Consider the following 20166-nt stretch of genomic DNA (forward strand, 5'->3'; position numbering starts at 1 on the left):
ATATTTCTTTAAAATAGACTTTTGAAATACTAAAATACATATGTATTCGGAATTAAATTAACTCATACTTTCAGTAGATCGTTCTTCAAGCAATTAAAAAAATGAAACTGCTCTCGGGCTGCTTGAGAATAAATAGTTCATGAATTGCTTTATAATCAAAATGAATTTTAGGTTGGTTTAGCTGATGTTCAATGATATTTTCTCTGTTTCCTCAGTATTGCCTTTACCTTAAGAATCGATCAGGAAGAGACATAACGGAACAAGTCCGTGGAGGTCCTAGATGGGATGTAGTATGAGAATTCCAACCAAAACCGAATCTGTCATGAACAAAGACTCTATAGCACCGTTTTCGATGGGGATTCTGAGATGAAGGAGACGCCTAATACTCATAGGAGACCTCTAATATAAGGGTGTTTCTAAAAACCATAAAATCCTTCGAACCATATAACATCTGGAGCATGGAACATTTGGATCATTCACTGGAATAATTCAAATAGAACGATCTGCCTTAACTGAATGACATGAATTCCACTATATGATTGCAAAGTTCCACAAGAAGCTTTCAATATTCCACTAGCTAGTTGTAACATTCCACTATGTGATTCAAATGTATGATTTTACGGATCGAAACCCTCTTTTTTCTATTTAGAATCTCTGTTGAATTGAATGTACTTAGTGTGTGTAATGGAATCCAGAAAAGCGCCAAAAATCATATCACTAACAATATATTTTTGCGTAATCACGACCAGGCCATATTCCTGAAACAATACTTAATTAAAACTGATAAAAACAGCAGTATTTATTTCAACACCATTTTAGGTTAACAATTAACGACCAGTTTTTGTGACGTGATGAAAGATCTAACATTTTCTCTATTATTTTTTTTTTCTCTGCAGTTTTCCTTCATGGTGGTTGTATGTATATTGCTCATTTTTTAAATATCTCTGTTATGTATTCCATTTCGAGTAGCGCTTATTTTTGCTTTCGACCTTGGTTTAATGTTTATTACTTTTTCTGTAACTTTGAAAGCAAACCGGGTCATTGAAGCAGTTTTAGACATCTCAAATGTTACTTTTAGCTAGAAGATCATTTAGCCTTCCAGATAAGAAGGATTTACGTGTAGTAAAATTTTAAACTCGAAGGACATCATGACTACAGCTGCCTGTAAACAACATACCACTTGGTTTGCGATATATCGGTAGTACATGCATACATCACCTTTGCTCCGAATGAAACGACATACAAACGAAGAAACGAGACAGAAGTTCACTTAGGGATAATTTTAGCGAACTGCCTACGCTTGCGACTGTATTTGAAGTAGCAGTATAAACCAAACATATTTAAGGCACGCGAAATGAAAGACCAACGGACAGAGTAGAAACCAATCCGCGGCGGACGGATTTATCTACAATTATTAATTCTTATCCAACACCGGTTATCGTGCCAGCATCGCCTCGATCGGCTCGAACCCTTTGACATACACAGCCCCAACCCAACCCACTATCTCTATCGAATCTCCGTATCCAACGAGACATTAATGGCACGGAACTATCGGACCCGCGGATGCGCATCTGGAGAGCATCCAACGAACCGCTCGCCAGGTTTCGCTTGGAATTAATTGGTGAAAATTCGACAGCAAACAGGTTGAAATGCCTTGACGGCGGTGGAAGCACAGAAGCGCACAGCATTTTGCCATTAGAATCGAACGCTGTGCTGCGCCTGGCCGAACGAAACGAAACGTGTTCATTTCGTACGCGGGGCCAAACGCTGCCAACGAGTGTTGATGCTCGGAAACGATACCGCCGTGCACACATATATGGGGGCAGACATTCCTGCGCTAAAAATACTGCCAATAATATTTTTACCCTGCGGCCGTTCCACTTCTTCCTGCGTGGCTGCTAACTACACTGGCCGCTCGTAGTTTGTCGGTTGGTAGTGCACGGGCAAAACAGAGAGTGAGTTTTACGACATGATGAATCATCGACATTTTGGTGAATAATTTCACCGCATCCGTGTCGTTGCATTGGCCAGCTGTGATATAGAGTTCGTTCGGAAGAGTTTTGCAAAACAAAAAGATGCATTATTCAATTTATATTGCACAAAGATGGTGTTACTTAATAGGCAACCGGGTGGCGCCAAACCTCTGTGTTAATTACTGATATATTGTCTCATTCAACCACCTTCCGATTTAAAAAAAAATCTTGGAAGATTCTACAAAGAAACAAAAAGCAAAGGAAACTCTTGTTGGTTTAACAAACGCACACACCTCAACATTGCGGTATTCTGAATGGGGTGTTCGGTTGGATCGACGGAAATTCACATTGCAGCGCGTATTATTCAACCCTGTTCAAACCGTACATACACACGCAGTTTGCTCGCTCACGCATCAGTTGGTTTCTTGGCCCTAGCCCCGAAAATAGAACTACCCACGCGCACAATGGTGCTGCCCGCTTCGATCTGCGAAGAGACGAGAGAAGGCAAAAACATCCAAATCAACCGACAGGTCTTGTTGCACCAATACACAGCCATGCTTGAGTCAGATTTTGGCTGTAGAACATAATAATTACGTACCGCTTGCACGAAATCATCCGACATGCCCATTGACACCTGCAGCTCGGCTGGGTCTCGCTCGAATGTACTGCAGATATCTTCATGGCATTTCATCAGCGTACCAAAGTCCGGATTCGGTCCGGCGCTATAATCGTGTCCAAATCTACCGATCGTCATCACACCCTCACAGTTCAGATGGGGACACTTGTCCAGTACGTAGCGAAACAGTCCTACGGCGTCTTTGGGCTGGACTCCATTTTTTTCTTGAAAAAAGGAAACACACCCACAATTATACGCTCATTCCTGTGCAATTAGTCATGCATTTGATACGTACCATCTTCGCCGCTGGTGTTTATTTGTACCAGCACATTAAGCTTCTGCTGTTTTTCGGCATTTTCTGCCTTCAGCTTTTCCCACGCTTTGTTTAATCCTTCCGCTAGCTTGATGCTGTGTACCGTTTGGATCATATGCAAGTTAGGGAGATTCAGGATCTGTATAAGAGAGTTTGAAATGGAAAATTCAGTTAATGACACGAACATTCTCAGCTGAACTGATCTTACTACGTACCTTATTGATCTTGTTGCTCTGCAAATGGCCAATGAAGTGCCACCGAATGTCCTGACAGTGTTCCAGGATTCTGGCATCGTTTGCTTTCTCCACCAGTTCCTGAACATAGTTTTCACCGAAATCACGCTGTCCCACGGAATACGCGTCCAGGATCAGTTCGATCGGTTTGGTTTTACTAACTGCCACCAGCAAAGGTTTTGGTGCATTGGTCAACTGTTTAGGAAGACATTGAAAAAAGAAGAAGAGAGTTGTAAAAAAGGATTTTGGTATCAACTAATACATAATTTTTAATTGGTTCATTTTTTTTCCTATGACACGTGGGGTTCGCGAGATTCAAAAGATCATTTTGTATGCAACCACGTTTTACTTGCATGCTTTCTTTGATCCTATGATGCATGCAAGCGCTGCACATTGGGCACAATGTCTTTTGATTATGACGATGATTCCAATACTTTTTTCGAAATTTCCAAAGGTTCAAATTAACTCAAAATTTAAAGCGAAGCGTACATTATTTGATTCCATCATCCGGAGCAGTCCAGTGAACAAGGCAGTAAAGGAGCTCGTCTTCACTCGACAGGATCAGACCGATTATTAAAATTCCTACGCCGTGCCGTCTCCCAAGCTAGACGACTGACGAGTAAAATCAAGAAGAGGCAGCCGGAAATGGCAGGCCAAAACCTTTCGAAACTGTAGTGCGGTAGATGTAGTCTCTGATCTAAGTATCAGATACTACAGTATCAGCTTACTCAGATCTAGTATCTGAGTAAGCTGATCAGTAGCTTGATGTAAAACACCAAACATTTGATGTTAAACAACTAGTAAATTATCAACAAAAATGAAATCTTATGAACAATGTTGAAGACATATGAATTCCATGAGAAAACATAGCAATGACATAATAATTGCAGATAACACCATCAAAATTATTAAATCACGCTTCCTTGCTCCATCTTCCGTAATTGCAAGCATCGTGCCTATTTGCTCTGGTCTAATCCGTACCCGGCGCTATCACTTTCTCTAAGCGTGATCTCAACTACAATCACTAATAAGACCATTCTTTTCCCCATGGAACGATTCTGCAAGCTCTATTACTCTTGGATCTAACAACATGCTCCAGGAATCACTTACCGACGACCTTTTCTTGTAAGTTTCTTCGATTTTCTGCAACGTCTGCCGGATGCCCAATTTCACGTCTATCTCAGCCATCACTTTGCGTATCATTGAACGGGTGCGAATATCGCATGCACTTTTCTAGATTCCCTCTCTGTAAATGAAGGACAATCGGTACAATACAATGTTGCGCCTGCTATCTCGCGGAATTATTGTGCTATATTTACTCTACGATTCCACGGTTAAGATGCAGATTGTTTTTTGTTATCAGCTGAGATGAAAAAATGTAAACAACCAAATGAGAAAAAACAACAAAACCAGCGTGACATTCATGGGTGGGTTTATAGTGGTGTATTGAAATGTTGCTGAAAGATTCACACCAGCTTCATGAAACATTTCATTTGATATAAGGTGGGCAACATTTCATTTTGAACTAATTGCTGACGTAATAATTTATTAACTTGGAAAAATTTTAATTGAAAAAATTGATAATACATGAGAACCATCGAAAATAGTGACTTATTAATTGATAATAACACAAATAAACACTTAACTCCTATCAATTAAATTAATTTTATACCGGTGATGCAGTTCCATCGAAACGTACATAATCTAATCAAAGGAATCAATGCCATACTTCTCGTAGCTTAATACTACAAAAAACACTTCAGAATAAACTTTGATTCGATCGAGGAAGGTCGTTAAATTTTAAGTGAAAAGAATCTTACTTATATAAACAAACCACAACAAAATGAGTCAAAAGAACAAAGGCCCTGGTCCGGCAGCATACGGACTGCCAGCGGAAGTCGGATACAATCAGCACGATCCACGGAAGGAACGAAAACCAATGTTCTCGATGCGACCGGCCTTTAAAACGCGCTACGAAACAACCGGCCCCGGTCCGGCTACCTACGATCTCAAGAAGCTAACGCGCGTCGGAGGACCCCGAGAGCCGAAATATTCGCTCGGGGGCAGGCACAATCCTATGAAGCCGGAACTTATTCCTGGACCGGGAGCCCACAACAATCATGTCGTGCCGACTATGAAATGCAGACGGGCCCCACAGTTTAGCTTCGGACAGCGGATAGAGGTGCCCAACAAGGAGATTATACCGGCACCGAACCGATACGACGGTCGCATCGATATGACCCGTACGAAGGCTCCGAGCTTTTCGATGTAAGTATGGTTGGCGTAGCGGTTGTAGGCAATGGTCTTATTAATGCATGTTTCTCTAACAGGGGCATAAAAACTAAAGAGATCCACGGATTAGAAGGTCCTGGTCCGGCCGGGTACGGTCCTACTTCACGCGATGTCACCCATAGACGTGCTCCTAGCTTTGGGTTGCGGATGGGACACCAGAATTTCATGAGTCGAACGCCTCATCCAGCTCCGAATCATTATCCACTAATGAATCTTCGCGTTGGTGCTACAGCCCCAAGCTTCAGCTTTGGTATTCCGTATCCAGCATGGAAGGATCCAATGATTATCCCTGGTGACAATTGTTAAACACTGCTAGTGATGCGTATTCCAGATGGCCAAATAAAAACTTTATAATCAGTAACTCCAAATACGCTTTCGCGTGAAGTATCAACGTAAGAGGTTCCATTTTTATCCAGCTCCGAATAGCTCGACTAAGCGGATGCAAAAATGTCATCAGCTCAAATTACATACTGCAAACAGAGAAACGACACGACAGATCAAAATAAAACTACATTCCACAGTGTAATGATCGGCAGATTAACATGCGCCAAGAACGTAAACTTGAAGCTCAAATGGCACTGGTTCGCCTTTCAGATCTTTTCCTCTTGCCCAAATTTCATTCCTTCACGCACCCTCACACTACCACCCAGCTTCGATTAGATCAGTCGTCCGATCGTCCCACGGAACTCGATCAAAAGTCATCCTCGTACGTAAAAATGGCCTTACCCGTGCGGGAACAACTCTGGTGAAGCCTCCGAAATAAAAACTACATCCAGCAGTCCAACGAATGTTGACCGAAAACAGAAAGAGAAGAGAAGACCTTCTACACCAATTAACCGGCATAACGAGGATCAAATTACTCTCCAAAGCTACACTCATTTGTTATTCAGTGAATCGATCGTTGTCGCACCGGATGAAAAATGTCATGAGCATATCAATAAAGCAATAAAATCTCGGTTCTTCTCACTCGCGCCCCAAAATTCGAGACACCGAGGACTGGACCGAACTGGGAAGGGACACAGGACAGGATGAAAGGAAACACCCCATTTTCACTCAATCCTCTCCAATATCCTTCCCCGGGGGCAAGTATGCGCGTTGGATGTTGATGATGATGGTGATCATTTCCGTCGCTGCCACGACTGCCGGAACGGAAAGACAGCGCGGTACACACTGTTAAGCGACCTATAAATGACGCTCTGTGCGGACAAAGTCTAGGATGGAGCCTACCTACCTACACACACGCGCGCGCACACACACGGGGTAGATTCATGATGGCGGCGGATGGAACCACTTTATGGCTTTTCCTGTTTGGTGTGCCCCGTTCTTTCGGGTCCATCAAGGTAGCATAAGGCGCAGTCGATTAGATGCAATAAAAACTTAATTTGATTAGATATTTATATAAGCCGATCTTGCCCGAATGCGCACGTTCGTCCGACGTTGCGGTGAGATTGCGTAGGTTGGCGCGCCTTTTGGGCTGAGCAAACGCTTGGACGACGATAGAGGAAGACATTCTCACCACGCTTGGTAATGTCTCAATTAATGACGACACCGAAGGGTGAGATATCTGTTTCGTCTAAACGTCCCAGCGATTGGGGAAGATAAATAACCGGCATTGGGGCTGTTGCTGAGAATTTGACCAATTTGTTTGCTAAAATTGATATATAAGCTGTGATCGGTGATAGATAATAGTGGTGGAATTCTTTTGGCTACGTTCAGCTGGTTTCGCGTGGGACTTTGTGTAGGAAAGCCTATAGATACGTTGAATTTGTAATTCAAATGACATAAAAACTGGGTATTGCATCTGATCTTACGAAACATAACGCCCAAAGGTATGCAAACTATTTGAAAGTAATTTTTCAAACCTCATTCTAGAAATCTTGGGATACACTAAGAACCTTCTCTTAACGCATCCTTAAACAAACAATATTCCAGATAAACGGACGCTTAAATGATTAACACGCTGAATGCACTTTCTGGTGATCATTGAAGCATCAACTCCGCACGAGCTTGTTCTTCACAGTCTTTCCCCAACAAGAATAGCCATCGGTACATTGAGGTCTACTTGCTGTGTGCATTAGCCTTTTGTATTTTTTTTTTCACTGCCCCATTTTCTTTTACAACATGTTTATGCCATCGACAAGTGAGTTTTGTTGCTTGTTATAAGTCTTAATGAGCGTACATGCTGCGCATTCGATTCGTTTCCTTTTGACCGAGAACAACACCAGGAAGCGTCAGGGATTCGACCGGCCGACCGGCCAACCCTACGTAAACGTGGCTGTGCGTTTGTTTTCGTACTTACATCATCCATTAACCGGCAGTACCTGTTGTTTGCTGGCTTTGCGTCCACAATTTGCGTCACGGCTTATTTAGCACGAATGAGACTGCTTCTGCAAAACTTGCTCTTGCGAGGTGACCAGAAAAATGTGGATCCCTCGTTTGATGATTTTTTTTTGCCTACTCTTGCCACAAATTTAATTATACGCATTTTTGTGCATGTTGTGTATTTTTAATGGCCATATAATTAATTCATATTTTATTGTTCTCGCATTTTGGAGCGTCCTCCAAAGCGTCCGGCAGCATGTTGTGCGTCTTGTTTTGTGGTTATTTGCTCGCCTACCCGTTTCATCATTTACTCGGTTTCGTTAATAAAAGCGAAGGAAGAGAGGGCAGGGTGTCTGACGGTAAGCGGGTGAAGTTTTGCATAACAATTACATGTCAGCGCAAAGATGTCTTTCCGGGTTTTTTTATGCTCGCGTGCAGGGTGAGGATGTATGGAACCAACGGTGAAAAATGTCACTTTATTGGGTAAATTACATGTAGCCATCATAATCTAATATGTTGCTCATTAGACTCAATGCAGTTATTTTAATGAATAGAATAATTCCTATTTAATTATCTGGCTGTAACCAACAATTTTTAAACAATTGATAAGAATTACTTTTTGTGGCCAATTTGCAAAATTCAAGTTGCCTATAGTGTAACGCATCGTTAGCCGGAATCAATCATCACTCGATTTGAAACGATCCCCATTACGCGTCCAAGGCATCCAATACATATGCGTAAATGCAATTAATTTGCCTCCAAATGCACGAGCGTTCGTCCTAACTTGACGAAAAATTCGTTGCCACACAAACAGAACGTACAACAACAAACTTCAAACGGCGAAGCAGAAAGACAGAGTGAACGAAATTATGATTAATTACACGATTGATAGCGAATTACACCGGGCCGATGCTCTTGTTGCCGTAACCATCGATCTGACAACTTATTCTCTTGTGCGGATAAATGTCGTGCCGGGGCCATTGTGCTCGTTACCAGCGTGCCTCTGTTTTCCCCCCACCATCCTTTCCATCACCTTCGCCCAGCCTCCCCAGTCCACCCATTTTTGTAGAACACTAATATTTAACTTAATTATTTCCAAACCTTCAAACCCCTTCTCGATTGGTTTCCAAGGATCGGGTGCGATCGTACATTCGGCAGCTGATGTATTAACCTTGCTTTGCCGGCTGATGATCCATCACCGAACGGATGCGCATTGTACTGTACCGATCATTAGATCCGATTCCGAACGGTTCGTGTTTGCAAAGTGGCTGTTGAAAATTTCAAACCCGGCGAAGAATCAGACACTCCCAAACAATGGGCCACACTCACTCAGCTAAGCGCCAACAAATTACCACCCCACACCGCCACACGCCAACTCGCGGTGCTTCATTTGCATAATGGATTTTCTTTATTGCAGTTGCACGGTTGCCATTTTTTGTTCCTGCTCCTTCTGTCCGCCACAATTCCCCGAGCGGGCCCCTTTCGGCACACGAATCATATGGTGTGCTGCTGGTATTGTGTGGTTTTCCCTTTGAATTCCCTCATTTTCACTGCTTTACACCCTTATTCAGTGGCAGTTGAACGAGCCCACTTATCGGCTAGGGCAGTGGTTTTATGATCGTGCGCCCCACACGTTCATTACGGCAAGGATGTGTTTGGTACGTTCGAGCATCATCATCGATCGCGATGACGGCGATGCACGCGAGAAACTTGGTTGAATTCGACTCTCAAATTAAAAAAAAAACGCTAAAATCTGCTCGTTTTTGGCCAGGTTTTTTTTTTTGGTCAGGTTGTTAATAAACAATCATTTTGTACGGTGGCATTAACGGGGAACATGGAGAAGGCGTAAGGTGTTAAAACGATAAGAGGACGTTGTGGTGAAAGAATTTGTGAAAGTGTGTTGGAACGTCAGGATTTATCGACTCTATTTGATTTAAGTAAACGGTTTCTATTGAGCTTTTAACTTCAATATGTTAAAAGCATATGCAGCGAAATCGTAAGTAGCTCAATTCGAAGGCGTATTGTTCAGGAGAATCGTGCTTTCAACGGTCTCCACAAACTCCTGCGATCCAGAAAACCCCAACAACACACGAAATTTACGATTTGCCGCATCTTGATACGTCCGGTATTCCTCTACGGGTACGAGTCTTGGACTATGCTGACGGAGGACGCCAAAACCAAGAGCTAGCTGAGCTATTTGGCGTTGCAGATATCCTGACGATAGTCAAAGCCGGAAGGATACGTTGGATGGAGCACGTGATGAGGATGCCGGACTCATGCCCCACCAAGAAGGTGCTCGTCAGCGACCCGTTCGGCACGAGGCGTAGACGAGCACAGCGAACTCGTTGGCTGGATCAAGTGGAGTCTAATCTGTCTGATATCGGATACAGCCGTGGATGGAGGGCTGCAGCCCTGGACCGAGTTTCGTGGAGACTGATTAGAGACCTGGCCATGTCGACGCGACGTGCTCTATCCTGAGCAGGCCAAGAAAAAGTAAAGCGACGACCTCAAGGTGATAAAGGAGTTCTGCTACCTTGGTACGGGCGTAACTAACAGAATTTCAGAGAAATTGGGCCTATAACAGGCTTCACAAGCTTTTGCGAACCAGAAGACTCCAGCATCACACCAAACGTATGATATTTCGCATACTGATACATGTCCGGTAGTCCACTTGGGGTGTGAGCCCTAAACTAGCTAGTTGAGCTCTTGCTGGCGGTGCAGATATACTGACAGCAGTCGAAGCCGGAAGAATACGATGGTTGGGTTGGGCACCACTTTATAAGGAGATCATAGGGATACTTTCAGTGATTTTTTTGGTATACTAGAACCCTTGCAAAATCTTTTTCTTCTTGGTTAAAAACGACCTTCTATCTTGGTCACGCCTATCATCTAATGGTTTACTAGACTTGCTGATGCTGTTGCGTCCAACAACAGAACCTCTCATGCTCTAAAAAACTCAACTGACAAGAAGTATTATCATCCTCGAGATCCTGTATTTTAAGTAATGGCAGGAATTCTAATCAGGATAATGCTCTCAATTTTCTTACGGTGAAAGAGATATCCTACAGTCACTTATTTAGTCTAGGCTATTGATGTATGATAAAAGTAATCAAATTCTAGCATAAAATGGCTCCAACAGTTTTTTAAACGATCGCTCCGACTATGATCAAGACAAACAAATACGCACAATTTCAAAATCCTAATTAAAAGAAACCATCATTCAAATCACTTCCTTACTTACTCCAATAAATAACTAAAGCGTTGTAATTTTTCAAGCTCACATGCCTTTCCTTCCCCTTTTTTATCATCTCGTAGAATGTGATACAATATTAACGCTGCTGCTTCCCGGCTAACGAACGAAGTGAATGATTTGCTGACAGCCAAACCGGCCCAGTACCGATGATTTCCACCATTTTATTTTCGAATGGGTCGTTCCGTCAATCATAGCATCTAATTAGTCTGAGCTTTAGCTTACCACAATCGGGAATCTGCCATCTATCTGCACATAAAACCAAATCGGCTGTGTGGCTGGCTCACATTCCTGCCATCCCTGCCGTATCGATGACATACGGCCGATCGTATTACAAACGATTTCCTTTCCAGCGTTGGACACCATCCTTCCATCCCTCGCCCCTGTTGGGTGTTGTTTTAAGTTTCCCATTCCCACTCATCACATCAAAATCAATCCCAAAAGCTGCGATATCAGCCCCGTCGTGTTAAATGACCACTCCATTAAGATATCTTTCCTGCGCACATGACAATTGGACCGTGTGCATCGTGCGATAAGCAGATGAATGTCTTAAATGCCTAGTTAAAGGGTGAGTGTGGAGAGGTGGCGCTGGCTGGTGGCGTGTGATGAGTGATGAATTTTTACGCCACACCGCTGGTAAACTAATCAACGAACGGCCATCCCTTCACTGTGGAACGGAACCATCCACCGATCCATTTGCCACAAATCAGCCACTCACCGGTGTTTTTGTGGCCTAGACCGTGCGACTGTCGATCAATGGTGGAAGATAAAAAATTACACTCCAATCAGTTTTGGAAATTAATTCCAATTTTGGGACTGGATGATTCGTTTCACTGATTTTGCTAGACGAATGGGCAGAATGAAATCTCTTATAGACTGGTTCGTTGGAATTTTCTGTAGAAAATCGATTTACTATTTAAAAATGTTTATGAGATATTTAACTTAAAGCAACAACTGCATCTGCAAAGTCCTCGCCAAACAAACTTCCACTGGCAAAACGAACGAAATTCATTACTGAGGTGTTTTCACACCTTGCCAATTCTATGCCGCACTGCCAGTCGCCCGAGACCGGATTAAGCAAGTCAAGAGCGCTTTGCCAATGCATTTCCATAACAAAAGTCACACTCAATCACACTGCTCGACCGCTGTTTTGCAGCTCTCTTGTCTCTGTGTCCACAATTTGGCAAAAACCCGAGAAATCGATACCCTCTTAAGCGTTGTTGATTTAACACCTTTTGCCCAAAAGAGTGTCCATGACCGCGTGTCACACGATCCCTACCTTCAGCTGTTGACTTTTGGGTGATTTTTTTTTTTATTATTCTTTTCCTTGCACAGAAAGAGGCTTTTCGGGGTGAAGTTTAATTGAGTGTGAAATTGAATTTATCTAAGTCAATTGATTTGCTGTTAAAATAAGCTTCCACAAAAATATAATTCCCCCTTCCCCGGGATCATCTTGGGTTCGTACCTTGGCGAGGTGGATGATAATGAGCAACGGAGGATCATATTTCCACACCCGGTGCTGCAGCTTAACGCGTTCTTGAAGGCACAGTAAGAAGAGCAATGATGTTTTGTCGGACGATGCAAGTGCGAACGGCTAAAAACAACAGCCTCCGGTAATGGTAGGCATAGGGCAGACAGCAGTACAGAAGCGAAAACCCCGAAACGAGTTCTGCCGTTCTACCGAAACGAGATCCTTCGGTTTATGGTTGTGGACGCTACGTCCAACGACGAACGACGTTCACAAGCAGTTGCATAAAGCGGGGCAAGCAAACGGACCAAAACGGAATCAACCTAAAGCGTACTAACCCGGGCAGTAAACTAAATTAGCATAAATTAAAATATAAATTGCTTGTCGAATGCCGGTGAGTGCCGGTGCGAAAATCGGTTGGCCCATTATTATTTTTTTTTTTAAAGAGCCCGATTTAAGGCGAAATCTTTCGCCAAACCGCGATAAATACATGTGAACACCAGAAAGTGGTCCGCTGGTTGGATTTGGTTGGACCGTGTTTTGCACCCGAGTTTTTGAAGCCTCCCGGGCATAGGATTGTTAGCACCGATGCAAGGTACAGGCATCGTCCCGTTGAATGGTAAACTGTGGACAAAACGCTCACCAGAAGATGAACGGTGTCAGTTAACGAGGTGCAGAAGTACGCTGCCCCGTGAACCCGAAACGTCACCACGCGATGCACTACTTAAAGTCAACAAAACGATGCTCTTTAGCTTAATTCCAGCACTTCGGTGCCGTGCAGTGCTCATCTTCTCATCTTCGGTGCAACGAATGATTGACGCTTTTGAGGTTTCGACAGCCCTCCGTTTCACTGTAGCCCCCAAACGCCACCCATCCCTTACGGCTATGGTGTCATAATTTTGTGTGGAATGTAGAAGACATGGCGCTCATTGCTGAGGTGGCTGAACAGAACATCGAACGGAACGGTGTTTTAAATGATTTATACCGAACGATTACGATGCCTCAGATGAACTGCAAGAGAAGCAAGATTTATGGGTGAATTGGAACATGGGACAGAAACTCAAACCGGAGGCAACTATTTGCATAGATAAATATTTACAATGCATTCGAACAATGTACAATGCAGCATTCTTGCGGTGAGGGAAATTTTATGGCTGCAAAAGGGACGTTCGGTAATGTGTTTGTCAGATTTAGTGTTGTTTTGTAAGCTACTGTGCTCTCAGGTCACCGCCGAACATCCAGCATTAGCTGTATGGCGCTAATAAAATGTCTCATGAATTGAAGCTTGCTTGGTAAGGGTTCTATGTTAGCCAACGAAATGGCCACCTGAGGCTGATTGGACGATCTAACAATAATCGGCAACGAACACCCTTTTCTCCTAGGTTCAAGTTCCTTGAGAGTAAATGCATTTATATAGCTCACTTGTACAACAGCGGTCTGTAATTAAGGAAGACAGAAACCGAGGACAAAATGTTTTAGTTACATTTAGTGAGATGTGTACAGTTCGTAAAAATATTGTTGCTTATGAAAAATAGTTAAGTAGCAGGAGATAATATTGATTTCCTCTTATCGCTGTAATTTTAATTTTAACAAAAGGCCAGAGAGAGAGAGAGAGAGAGAGAGAGAGAGAGAGAGAGAGAGAGAGAGAGAGGAAAATGATTGAGGAATTCTGCTGTTTTTTAAACTTCAACTGCATTTTTCATTTCTGTAAAGGACTCCAATTCCTTGGATTCGCGGATGACATGGCCAATAGAATTGGATTGAGCATCAATGCGACGAAGACAAAATACCTGCTCGCCGGAGGCTCTGACCGTGATAGAGCCCGACTCGGAAGCAGAGTCTCAGTTGCCGGCGACGATCTCGAAGTGGTAGAGGAGTTCTGCTACCTTGGTACGATCGTGACTTCGGACAACAACGTAAGCAGCGAAATCCGAAGGCGCACAGTTCAGGGAACTCGTGCCTACTAAGGACTCCACAAACTCCTGCGATCCAGAAGACTCCAACAACACACGAAGTGCACAATTTACCGCACCTTGATACGTTCGGTAGTCCTCTACGGGTACGAGTCTTGGACTATGCCGACGGAGAACGCCAATGCACTCGCCATTTTCGAACGGTGGGTGCTAAGGACTATCTTTGGCGATGTGTGCGAGCAGGGCGAGAGGCGAAGGAGAATGAATCATGAGTTAGTTGAGCTGTTTGGCGGTGCTGATATCCTGACGGTAGTTTAAGCCGGAAGGATACATTGGCTGGGGCACGTGATGAGGATGCCGGACTCATGCCCCACCAAGAAGGTGCTCGTCAGCGACTCGTTCGGCACGAGGCGTAGAGGAGCACAGCGAGCTCGTTGGCTGGATCAAGTGGAGTCTAACCTGTCTGATATCGGATGCAGCCGTGGGTGAAGGACTGCAGAACAAGTTTCCTGGAAACTGATTTGAGACCTGGCCATGTCGACATGACGTGCTCTATCCTGAGCAGACCAAGAAGAAGAAGAAGAAGAAGAAGAAGAGTGAAGATGATATTCTATCATGCCAAATCTTAGTGCTTAAATTTTACAGTGTTTAAACACTGTAAAATTAATCTGGTTGTTTAGGGTTTCTCAATTCATTTGTTTGCCTTAATTTCGAACATGAGAATATATATTTTTTATTTCGTTATTAAGGCCAGGCAGTATTCCTTAAAATCGAATGTCAAATAAAGCCTTTAAAATCCTTCCAACTTATTTGCTTCATGGAGGCTCATGGCTTCATTAACATTTCCTTCTCCCTCAGTTTAAGTGATCTAGACCTCATCTTGGTTGTTGATAATTAAAGCCTGCCGGATGTCCCTGTTGAAAGTTGACATCTTCTTTATTTGTAAGAGTTTTTCCAAATTTATTTTTTTGTATCGATGCTCAGCGTCGTATTTTCAGCACTTCTTCTACAAATATTTGACATGATCTCAAGGCGTTTCCTCCTTGTTTTTTGTCGTATGTTTGTAACGGGTATAGTTGAATAATAATTAAGTAAGTATAATTTAGATTACCAAAAGGTTAATCTTCCTTTCCTTGGTGTTAACAGCCTTTGATCTAGTCCAGAGTCGCTTTCACCTCAGCCTCTGTACCGCCCCATGGACGAATGAAATAAAGTTGAAGACACGTGAGATAGCTCATTATATATGAAAAAAGGACTACCTATCTTCATGCATATTTCATAATTGTTGTACTAAAATCTTGACCAATAGTTACCGTTCTCATTTATTTAAAGTATAAAATAATTTTTCTTAGCACATATGCAAGTCACATAAAATAATGAAATCATTACAATCGTAAAAGATTGAGCTATAAACAATCCCTGCGAAAGAGGAATCGCTCAAATATCGGTAATTAAGGGAAGCTTACGATCGTAGTAACATGATCTCCGATCCATGTCCTTCCCAACCATGCCAGTGGAATGAGCTATAAAAAAACCCGTTCGACACAGTTGGGGAAGAGGATTAACCATTAATCCACGCATGCCGCAACCATAGCAACCACGAGAAAGCTAATTGAATCGTCCCGCTAACACCGAGTGACAATGTATCGCTCCTTCACACAACGGCGTCACATCGCTGCACACTGGGCAGTTGGGCGGCCGCCCATATTAGCGCACTCTCCCGAGATTGAATTTCAGCGACATTTACCCTGTCCGTACTGAGGTGTGCCGTACGTACGTATGCTCATGTTCATCGTTAATTAATTCGTTGCCGTTATTTGCAGCACTGTTGCCGGGGATGAGGAAGAAAGTTCACCTTGTTCCATCTTCCGCGTTGCGGACGTGTTCCGATTTAACCGTGTACGGCGAAGGTTAAGTGGCGGTGCGCTACAACAAGCATGGTTCGCAACACGTTGCACCCGTGCTTGCGTGTCTGGCAGTCATTCCCGATCGACGGACGCGCAAAGCAAAGTGATTACTTTACACTCAAATCATAATAAGAAAGTTTACTGCCCGAAATGATGCCACAAACCGTTCGGAACCATTGCCGCGGGTTTTTGGTTTCGTGACTGAAGCAAATCACCTGTGGATTCTTCACCTAGAAGTGTGATTATATCTGCACGGCGGTACACTGGTAGCACCGGTGGACGAGAGTGAGGGATGGGTCGTTTGCGGGAACTTGCCTGGTGGGGGAAGGAGGTTAAAAAATGGTCCTAGATATGTACATCCATCACCATTTGTGTGCGGGTTGAAAGTGGTTTTGTTGTAGTGATTGCATACTTTGAGGGGAAATTATGCATCCGAAGTAAAGTATTCAATCGGTTTGACAAAAATCATCTTTAGCTCGCGCTTTATTGATATGATTTAGTAGAAAATATTCTAACAAATTATAATTGCTCGTTAAAAATCCTCCACTTTTAGAACCCTAAATCAGCATTTTTGCCACTTTTTTACACAACAACCAAACTCCTCAACCATCAAGGTGGATAAGATTTTGCCTCCAACAGTGACCAGCAGGTTCCGTCTTTTTCCTCTCTCATTACAAAACTCGTCCCGACTGGCACACATCCATCCACCGTTGGGCGGTGGTAACGTCGTTTTCTCGCTTCGATAACCCACGGGTAATTTTTCGGGCCGGGTAATTTATTTCGTATATTATTTTAACATTTCGATATCACAAAACATTCACCACCACTCCACTCACCGCTGCTTAAATGCATTAATCGGTTCGCTCGTTTACACGCTGCTCCATTCCTTCACTTCCATCCCTTAACCGAACGGCAGGGAGAAGCAACATTGCGAAGCGTTTATCATCGCACAATTTATCATCATGTGCAAAATTATAATTAAGTAAATATATTGATTTTAGTCCCATCTTTATCGCGTTACACGAGTGCTGCGGTTAATCGAGCGGAGTTCCTCCGAACGGTTATGACGTTTCATTATTGGTGTGCTTGGGACGATTCCAGACGTACCTGCGTAGGAGGATTATCCCTGATGGAGGTGAGATTTATTCTCTTCCCCTCTAGGTAGATCGTACTTATGATTGGATGAATAATTCGCTCAAATTACTAAGCGACAGTATCCGGGCGATGGATTGGAAAATAACATCTTTTTTTTTTTTTTTTGCATGCTATAAAATAAAAATTTTGAAGTTTGATTATTTTACCAAAACTTTTCACAAATTGTTCTCTGATCGCGGGTTTTTTTTTCTCCTTCCCCTAGATCGATCGATCGCGCGCGTGACTCTCGCCGATGCACCGAAAATGGCAAGGCAAGTGGGAACTTATTATAATATGACTCCTTTTGCCACGTATCAATTATTTAATATTTATAACTTCAAACAAATTTACCAGCGTAATTTATTACGTACAAAATATAGATTGTGCAATAAGCGAAAAATAAATAACCTTCCAAATTGATCCCCTCGCCACGCTCTCGGCTGCTTGTTGTGGGGCTTTTTATCCACTTAGACATACATACGGCAAGCTGCCCTTAAGGTACCTTTCGGCGAAACAGGTTCCAGACATGGCGCGCGAGAAAGACCCCCGAAAACTCATTTTTGCCGCCCATCCGCAAAACCGAGGGCTGGTGAGTCCATTTATGCCAAAGTGGGTTTTTAAATGCAAAGAGCTGCTTGCTGGCCGAAGGTCTTCCAAAAATTGGCAAATCTGCATCGTTGCAGGGCGAAAGGGCGAGAGCCAGAGCAGCAGCAGCAGCACACGAAAAAAAAGTAATTTATTACCCTAACAACAGCTTGAAATTATCGAACTTTAGTTTTCGACTCGTAAACGCCTCCTTTCCGCAGGAAATGTGATAAACTGTGTGTTTTCCTTCGACCGATCGGAAGCAATTCCAGTGAAAGGGAAGGAAAGTGACGGGAGGGTGAGGCAGGCGAAAAATATGTGATGGAAAATTTAAAACGTTTCAGATCATGCTCAAGATTATTGGATTGGATTTGGAGGTGGAATTTTCGAAGCAGAATAGAAACGCAAACGGCATCATGTGGTCGATATTGAGATTTTTAAAGTTTCAAGGGAAAACTACGCATAAAATTAACTCAAAACATTTTGTTAATGTTAAATACTTTATCCTTAAAAATAGTACTAGGCTCACAAGAATTAAAATAACAAAATATCTACTCTGCTATAAAAATCTTTTTTGTGTGCTATAAAAACGTATCGATTGAAGCTGTAGCATCTTTTTTTAAATATAAAACAGCACAACTAAGCTTCACCAGAAGCGGGCACAAAAAAGGAGCCCCCAAACACCCGCGTCCACCCCCCAAAACCCTCGGCAACCGAATGTCATAAAATAATTCATCGCTTTTCGCGCTGGCGTTTCAAGCGATCCTTCGAAATGCTTACCGCCCCGTTTCGCGTTTCTAATGTGTGATCGCTTAACAGGGACATTTCGAAATAAATTCATGATCAAATAAATTATACCATGATTTATGACGTCATTTGCGAGATCGGGAATGCGCTTGCTTGCTTACGGGTGCAGCGACCACAATGCGAAGGAAGCGTTTTGCCGCAAAAAAAAAGAAAAACATATTGATTCTTGTATCCGTTTTACGACGAAGGTGTTTTTTGTGGTTGTTTTGTTTTTTAAATCTTTCTTTCCGTTTATTTGTGTGTTTTTTTTTGTTCGATTGTGCCTTTGCTTGTTAACCTTCACGTTCTTCAAATACAAATGAGATGCCGATTTTTTATCGCGCACCAGCACCCGTTCTTCGTTGGTTTCGGTTGTCCTACAGAAATGGATGAGCCAAAACAAAAAAAAAAACCTCACTGTGGGTCGCGTTCAAGAGCCAGCCGGAGGCAATTTAGAAGTTTCACAATCAAATTTGTACTCTCCATTCGTTTCAAATTGGATTTGGTTTACCCCGGGGGGAGGGGGAGGATGAATACGAGGCGAGGAAGAGTCGGAAAAGCGTTACAAACAAATATCAATAAATGGAGGCTGCCGCCATTGAAATTGGAACAAAGGAAGTCGAAGCCGGTGGCGCAAAAGTCGCGAACGTGTGGAAATGGAATCATAAATTTGGAACAATCGATCGGTGGTCGCAAGAGAATCGATGGAGGGGTTCGAGCGGTGAGAAGGAGGGATGCAAGGGAAGAAATGAGAGAGGCCCATTTTTTTTGGGTGTTTTTGATACGGTTTTGGAATAAATCTCTCTTGAAATGGGATAGGAAAATGGAATCAGAATTTTAGTATGAAAGGATTAGAAATTTAGAACGAAAGATTGTCTTTAAGTTTATTTGCTTAACAGGTATTTCTTTCAAGAATTGAGGCAAATCTTATTTATATTTTGAAATTCCTGAAACAACCAAGTTCCCTCACAAAACTGCCGAAAATCCCCAAAAATTGGGAATATTTTCAATTCAACAAACCGAGCAAGCTTTTTCCCTCCTTTCTAAATCTTCTGCTTCTCAACTAACTCGATCACCGCCAATGCGCCAAACAAAAACTCCCCCATTTACCAAACGACAAAACGGCCGAAAGAAAAGATTAAACCACAGCGATTACATTTATGCAACAAATTATGCATTGTATTATGACTTAAATTGGAAGCCGTTGCATCTTATGCACCAGTCGCTCCGATTTCAGCCGGGCGGACAGAAGAAGAAGAAAAAAAAACCATTAAACAATTCCCCGACATCCTGACCGAAAGGGTGCAGCTCGGTCCCGATTTATGACCTCCAGCGCAGCCGCAACCGCAAGATTACCAAACGGCAGCGACATCT

At 42.9% G+C, this 20166-nt stretch overlaps 2 protein-coding genes across 3 annotated transcripts in view; one reads left to right on the top strand and one right to left on the bottom strand.

Annotated features, from left to right (window-relative positions):
* LOC126558824 (pyridoxal phosphate homeostasis protein) overlaps window positions 1-4400 on the bottom strand; it is a 445790-nt gene extending 441390 nt beyond the window's left edge. For both annotated transcript variants that reach the window (XM_050214897.1, XM_050214896.1), the window contains exons 1-5: window positions 4246-4400; window positions 3118-3330; window positions 2885-3041; window positions 2572-2813; window positions 2359-2457 (exon numbers count right to left, since the gene is read on the bottom strand). In XM_050214897.1, coding sequence (XP_050070854.1) covers window positions 2380-2457; window positions 2572-2813; window positions 2885-3041; window positions 3118-3330; window positions 4246-4338 — 783 coding nt within the window. In that variant the 5' untranslated portion in view covers window positions 4339-4400 and the 3' untranslated portion in view covers window positions 2359-2379. The remainder of the gene's footprint in view (window positions 1-2358; window positions 2458-2571; window positions 2814-2884; window positions 3042-3117; window positions 3331-4245) is intronic.
* Window positions 4401-4978: 578 nt separating this feature from the next.
* Window positions 4979-5733, top strand: LOC126559000 (outer dense fiber protein 3-B-like). Its single transcript, XM_050215095.1, has 2 exons — window positions 4979-5403; window positions 5466-5733. Exons 1-2 carry the CDS (start codon window positions 4979-4981, stop codon window positions 5731-5733), a joined length of 693 nt encoding a protein of 230 aa, XP_050071052.1.
* Window positions 5734-20166: the final 14433 nt, after the last annotated feature.

The sequence above is a fragment of the Anopheles maculipalpis genome, chromosome 2RL, assembly GCF_943734695.1.
Source record: "Anopheles maculipalpis chromosome 2RL, idAnoMacuDA_375_x, whole genome shotgun sequence".
NCBI classification, from domain to species: Eukaryota; Metazoa; Arthropoda; class Insecta; order Diptera; family Culicidae; genus Anopheles; species Anopheles maculipalpis.